At 47.9% G+C, this 7,113-nt stretch overlaps 1 protein-coding gene across 2 annotated transcripts in view; it reads left to right on the top strand.

The window, feature by feature from the left end:
* The first annotated feature begins 1,307 nt into the window (after window positions 1-1,307).
* Habp2 (hyaluronan binding protein 2) overlaps window positions 1,308-7,113 on the top strand; it is a 34,129-nt gene continuing 28,323 nt past the window's right edge. Inside the window, exon 1 of one of the 2 annotated variants that reach the window (XM_021152166.2) lies at window positions 1,308-1,452. In XM_021152166.2, coding sequence (XP_021007825.1) covers window positions 1,384-1,452 — 69 coding nt within the window. In that variant the 5' untranslated portion in view covers window positions 1,308-1,383. The remainder of the gene's footprint in view (window positions 1,453-7,113) is intronic. The other variant, XM_021152167.2, reaches the window with a different exon arrangement.

Raw genomic sequence — 7,113 nt, forward strand, 5'->3', positions numbered from 1 at the left:
CACACACACACACACACACACACACACACACACCCTCTGCTTTTTCACAGCCAATTTGGTCTTCACACGGCTCTGCTCCTACTTACTCCTGGGCTGTTCATCTTGAGACAAATACCCAACTGTTCAACGGATTGTTCACCTGTTCATGTCTCCCACCTAAATCTACTGAGTGTCCATCTATCTTAGGAGCTCACTCTTCATCTCCTTCAGCCTCATGAACATTCCATCTAAGGGGGCAGAGAGAGAAGAGATATTGATGGGATCGTAGATATCATTGTCCTCATGACAGCTTTGTGAAGTTTGCAGAGCAAAACCCATCTAGTGAGCGGCTTTGACTTCAGGTCCCTTCACGGGGCCTGTGGGGCTCACCACCATGGTCACTGGCTTCCAGAGGGAGGAGCAGCAGCCTCTGGCTGAGCACCGTGAGTGCATGTGACCTGTGGGGTGGCTGACGTGAGCATCAAGCACTAGTCATTTGGCACCATTTCAAGCCTACATTGAAGAATCAGGTTGGAGGATTGCTGGAGCCTATACATAGATTATTGTGGACAGACAGGAGCGTGGGATCCGATTGAGTGAGATCGATTGAGTCCACAAGAATCCATCCTTCCCCGGTCATTTCTGCTTCTGTAGCTTGCCTGCAACCTTGTGCTGCTAGGTAAGGAGCACTGGGAACAATTGTCCCAAAGATGAGAACCACGGCTGTTTATCCTCCCCCTGGTCAAAGAAAGTCTCCAACTAAAGGGGGAAATAATTAAAAGTAAAAAGCCTTATGTAATGAGATTTAAAAGAAAACTTTTGAAGCCAACAAGCTGCTGTGAGCAGCACTTCAAAGGGCCCAGGATCAATGTTTGTCAATAACAGTTTGGCATTCTTTAATTTATCGTTCAGGAATATAAAGTGTGATGTTATTAGGAGCCCGTCCATGTCTTAGTTCTGCTTGAGATTCGGAGATCAGAAATCTAGCAGTAATCTCAGAGGTGGCAGAGGTTCTTGTCCGATCTGGACTCCTTTATCCTGTGGCTAAGACGCCGCCCATACATCCAGACCTACAGCACTGAACATTCCCTAGCTCCTACCTGCACCCAGAAGCCATGCGGCTCTTTATTTTGGCTGCTATCTTTGGAGACTTTTTTTTTCTTTTTGCCTAAGACAAGGCACCCCTTGACTCTGCCCAACCCCCAAGTTGCCATTTGTTTAATCAAGATAGTTGGTTCGCAAAACATTAAACAGTATTTGATGCCTAGTTAATAATTTGCATCCTCTTCATTTGTTCCGGAATCCCTGGAGACGGACATCCCCACCCCCCACCCCTACCCCCAAAGGAATAGACAAGAAGAGAAACTGCAGAGGGAGAGAACAGAGAGGCCTTCAACTACACAGATGTTTGTCAGGATGTTGGTGTTCCGTGTCCTGCTGCTAATCGCCCTGGTGGGGAAGTCAGTCACTGGGGTAAGTGGTCACCTCACGTTTCTTTGGTTGAGAGACTCTGAGGACTTTAGCAAAATCAAACCATCTGGGTTAGAAGCGAGGAAAATCTCAAATTGGGAAAGGCTAGTGTTGCCAAGTTGTGTGTGTCCTGACCACAAGAGTTAAACAGGCTGAATCACGGACTTCTTCTGGGCAGTCAGTTTTATAATGACATGTGTGTGATATGAACTCTGTGGCGAAGCCTCCATGAGGTCGTTCCCACAGAGGTGACTAAGGCACACAAATACTCTGTATCGTGGATGAAATCTGGCGCGCACCTCGGAAATCCTCTGAGAAGTCCTGTCCCTAGGAGACTACATTAGGGTCTCGGCCTTAGCTCACATGTCAGATTATCTATTATCTGGGGCTGACATAAGGACTCCTGAGCTTTGGCCTCAGGGGGATACCCTGGTGGCTGAAATGAACCCAGCAGTGGATTTACTTAGCTGCCTTCGATTTGTGGAGAAGCTCCGTGGTTAATCCTTACTCTTCTTTTCCCATGACCACAGTAGATGAGACAGGGAAGATGAGCCAGGGCCCCAGGGAGCTTGTGGTGAGCCAGAAAGGGAAACGCTGTAGAGGGGCTTTGGCCAGGGCACTGAGACCTTCGGGTTGAATGAATAGTAGAGATGCTGGCCTAGCTAAGCAAGGAGCAGAGCTTCCTGGGGTTTCCATGCTGGCTATGGACCGAGGCTTGAGTGTTGAGCCTTGAAGCCAGAAACAGTCTTGATTTTGTCACAGCATAACTGAGGAATATATGGCCATCATAATACCCCACCCCCACCCCCGGAGCCTCCAAGGCATCACCAACAACCAACTGCTCTTGTGGTAGAAGTCATGGCAACAAAAGGTTTTGGACATGGCAGTTTCCAGTAAACCTTAGCTCTTTCTGCTTTTGTTTTTCTTTGTGGTGCTGCTGGTGATCAAACCCAAGATCTTTATCTCGTGCATTAGGTAAACTCTTCACTGGGAAGCCAATCCCCACCCCAGAGTCAGTTCTCCGAGAAAATGCCCAAACTGAGAGTAAGTCCCCTATGAAAATCTGAGCACAGTCCCATTGATGAAAGGGCATGGAAGAGAGATGGGAGAGGGTGGGAGTCACTGTAAACTTCTTGCATCCGGTTAAGCACTTTTGAATTGGATTTCCCTTTTAGGGTGTTTCCTGAGGGAATGGAATTAAATTACAGCCTTGCTTATTAGCTTGTCCATAAGAGAACCGTTACACCTTGGCCTGTCAGCCAGTTAACCCAGCTCAGCCACTTTCCGTAGTCCCAGGTTCAGTTGCCAAGTGATTTGCTTTAAAAAGGAATTTCTTTCCAAACTATGGGGTGGTGACTGCAATCATAGATAGCTATCAAGCCCTGTGATCTGATCTTATAATTTCTTGATGGGCACCTGGGCCTAAGAAAGAGCAGCTAACCCACAGGTGTACAAAAAGGCCGTGGAAATTATCAGAGGCCCAGAAAAAACTCCAGCGGGAAACAACTGAGCCTAAAGTTTGTAGGCAGGAAGGGATGACACAATGATTGATGTTCACAAAAGGATAATATCATCCCAGCCCCCAGCCCNCCCNCNCNCCTTTTTTTTTTTTTTTTTNTAAGATTCAGGGAATTTTTACGGTTATCAATGAAACTGTAAGTCAATAATGGATAAAAGGAAACATATGAGGGCTAGCCTCTGGGCAATGAGCTTAGTCGAGTCCAAGGAGAGAACTCGCGGTCTTCGCCTGTTTTCTCACCCAGATGTGTGCCAAACAGGTGGTTGGGGTGTCTTTTCGTGTTCCACAGGCTGGCGCACTGCATCTAGGGCGAAGCAGCCAAGTTGGATGCTTGGAAGAGTTTCGGGTTTCATCGGGGACAAAGCCACGTAGCCTGATGGGCTGAGTGGCCTTTTCTGCATACATAGCTAAAAATAATAATTCCCGGTCTCCAGAGAAGAAACAGGACCGTGGCAGAGCTGCTAGACTCTCCTGTGCCAGGCCTGAGACAGAGTCCGTCTAACCCTCATCCTTACAGGAAGACCACCCAGCTTCCAAAAAGCCAGGCACTGTCTTAGCAATCTCTTCACCAGCGGTCCTTGGAATGTTCAGGGGGTCGGTACACTGGGCTTGACCACCGTGAAATTCTACCTCTCTAAGGGTCAGAATGAGAGAATGATGCTTGTAGGCTCTGTCCTGCTTCCGTGAAGATGCTGGTCTCTCTCTCCATTACTGCACAAAAGGGACGTGTGGGCCAAATGCTCGTTTGCTTACAAGTCTGTACTGTTTGACTTCTGGAATCTCCCTAGGCGCCGAACCACAGAAACAGCCTGTGTGGAGGAGCGATGGCACATGGGGGGCTTGGGGTGCATCCTCTGCTCTAGGCCTCGTTTTGCCTGTTGTGAAGAAGGTCAGGCAGCAGAGCATTTTCTTTGTCTTTCAGTTGCCAGGCAGCGCTTAAGAGGCAGAACCTCTCAAATAGAGAGAGAGATTTCCAAGGTTTCATAAAAGTTGCATATTCTGGTAACAGTGAGCACACGTTCCTGTCCACACCGCACCACGAAGGGGATGCCTATGGATCACCTCTGTGTCCTTCATCACCTTATGGTTGGTGGGGAAGGGGGAAGAAGGGAAGAAGGGAGGGAAGGAAGGAGAGATGGGTGCGCAGAGGCAGGGGTAGACGTATATGGTTCTTGTTCAAACACGTGATAGATGGTGACGTATTAATGCCAGTTTGGAGTGGACCAGTCCCCTCTCTCAGCATTCAAATCCATGTGGGCCCTGGGTAGAACCTGTGAGCCCCCTTTTGGGTGAACCCCCAACATCCCAGAATGTAGCTTTTTCATGCCTAGGGATCCCCTCCTCTCCAATCCAGGCAAAGATTTTTGGAAAAGGGGAAAGATTGAATTCCCCTGAAACTTCTCATAAATTTAAGGGGGAAAAAAATCTCCCAAAACAAAAAACTTGATTGCAAGCAGGAGCTCAACTCATTAGCTTTGCAGTGTACACTGGTATTTAGGGAAATCAGGTCGCTGAAGTCACATGTGTGTGTAAGCACGGATATATTTATATTCTAAATGCATTAGGGTTTCCCAGATGCAAAAGAAATTCTGCTGTCACAGAGAAACAGCATGGCAGAAAACTCAGCAGCCGGGATTTTAAATAAAACATGTTTTCTCTTCATAATTAATATAACAAAGTTTCCTGGCTTAGGGTTTGGCAAAGATCCCAGGGAAAAACAGGCAGGGAGGGGCTGTGTGACTCGCCTGTGATCGACCCAACAAAGGAGTTCCTGGAGGACTCTGTTCTGAGAGGGCTCTCCTGGGCCTGCCCCTCCCACACTGTGCACCAAGCAATTTGAAAATAACAGTGATAAAATAAACTTGTTGACACTGATGTCTCGTAACAGTACCACCACCATTTATTGACTCTTACCACATAGTGCTTGTGGTTTAAACTTCCTGACAAGCCCATGAGGTAGGGCCATGGTCAATTTCATAGGCACTAAAGCAAGCTATGAGGTAGCCTGTCCAAGATGGTGCCCACAGCAGGTCAGAGAGCTGGACTCAAACACACCTGTCCAAAGCCAGTTTCAAGGTTTGTACCCAAGGTGACATCGGTGGGTGGTCACACCAGGCTCTACCCAAAGATGACAGGTCCATTTGATGTGGAACCAGAGGGGGCAGGCTAGAGCATGGCTGCTGATTCCCGCTTAAGCTGAGGCTTCCTCTAAGAGGTGAAGTTGGTTCCCCTGGCAGCCTCCCTTCAGCCCAGGAAGCTCCCCTTCCTGACATCAGAAGAATCAGTCATGTCGGACAACCAAGTAATTAAACTTTATTCACGGCTGAATCTGCTTCAGAAATTCTGCCACAGCCTCCACTGACGTCTTAATGCTTTTGTCTGATACAGACTTCCCTTACCTACTTTATATTTTAAGATTTATTTTTATTACTTTCCTATGGATATGTACATGTGCATGAGCACGTACACACACGCATGTGCTTGTGAGTGTACATTCACGTGTGTACCTGAGTGTACACGCATGCCTGTGTATGTGTGTACATGCATGTGTATGCATGTAAGTGTACACGCATGCATGTGAACATGATTGTACATGAATGTGTGTATACATGATTGTACATGCATGTGTGTATATGAGTATAAATGCATGTGTGTGCACGAGTGTGCATGCATGCATGTGTACATGATTGTACACACGTGTGTGTGCATGATTGTACATGCATGTGTGTATAAGTGTAAATGCATGTGTGTGCTCAAGTGTACATGCATGCAAATGTGCATGGGTGTATATGCACGTGGAAGCTAGAAGTTGGTGTCAGAGATCTCCCCGTCACTCTTCATCTTTTTCTTTTTTTCTCACTACGTAGCCCTGGGGAGCCTAGAAACCAGAGAACTCTACCTGCCTCTGCTTCCCAATTGCCAAAGTTAAAGACGTATGCTACCATACCAAGAGTTTTTGAGACAGAGTCTCTCTCTCTCTCCTACTCAGCTAAGATGGCTGGCCTGCAAGCTCCAGGGATCCTGCCTGTTTCCAGCCCTCACTTGTGGGATCACAGGCGCATTCTACCACCGTATGTGAGCACGCACACGCATGCTCACTTGTGTTCACGTGCACATGAGTGTGCATGCGCATGCACACACGCACGCGCGCACACACACATAATAAAAGCAAGAGCAAAGGTCAGAGTCGCCAGCCCCTGGTTAAGAATGCATTGTCTGGCCCTACCTGCACCCATAGGATCCTGCAGGTCTCCAGGAAGGAATCCATCTGCAGTACCTTCCTTTGGGACATCTATCCCACAAGACCCTTCCCCTCCCCACCAGAGCATGAAGGCACAGCCATTCTGAGTCTACCAACTGAGGCAGCACTGAGAACATTCAAGGAGAACTGAGATTTCTTGTGGTAGAGAGTGGCCGTAGTTAGTACCAACCCCAGTGGCTCTAATTTCTTCCAGTGGAAAATAGCAAGTGTGCTTTGGATGTGAAATGCACCCCAGACCCATGGGCTCATCTTGAACACGTGTTCCTCAGTTGATGATACTATTTTGAAAGGTCACAAACAGAACCTTTGAGACGAGAACTCTAGCTGCTTGATACAGACCACTAAAGGCAGCCACTGAAGATTACAGACTAGCCCCACCTCTGGCCATGTATCTCCACTCTCTGCTCTTGCTGGGATATGCTCATACCATGTGGCAAGCTCCTGCCACCACAGAGACAACACTGCACCAGATACCCTGATAGAGTGTGAGCAAGAACAAACCCACCCTCCTTTAAATTGCTTGCTAGGTGTTTGGCCAGGGTGACACAAATGTAATGAATACGAGTGTTGTTGTGGACACGAGGAACGGGAAGCTTGTGCATCCCCAGTGGGAGAAACATGAGATGGTACAACCGTGGAGAACAGCACAGCAGATCTCAGGAAATACAGGCAGACCACACCTCAACCACAACTCCCCATCTAGGGACACATCCAGAAGAACTGGGAGAAGGGATATGTGCACCTAGGAATCCAGGATTCAGAGCTGGAGTCGTAAACGTCATTCTAAACCCGTGGCTAAACATTCTCTTTCCACAATGGAGAGGTGGAAACGTGGGCATGCTATGACCCTCTAATCTCTCTCCCTGGTGGCTAGGAACCAGGA

Source organism: Mus caroli, chromosome 19 (assembly GCF_900094665.2).
Source record: "Mus caroli chromosome 19, CAROLI_EIJ_v1.1, whole genome shotgun sequence".
Classification (NCBI taxonomy): domain Eukaryota; kingdom Metazoa; phylum Chordata; class Mammalia; order Rodentia; family Muridae; genus Mus; species Mus caroli.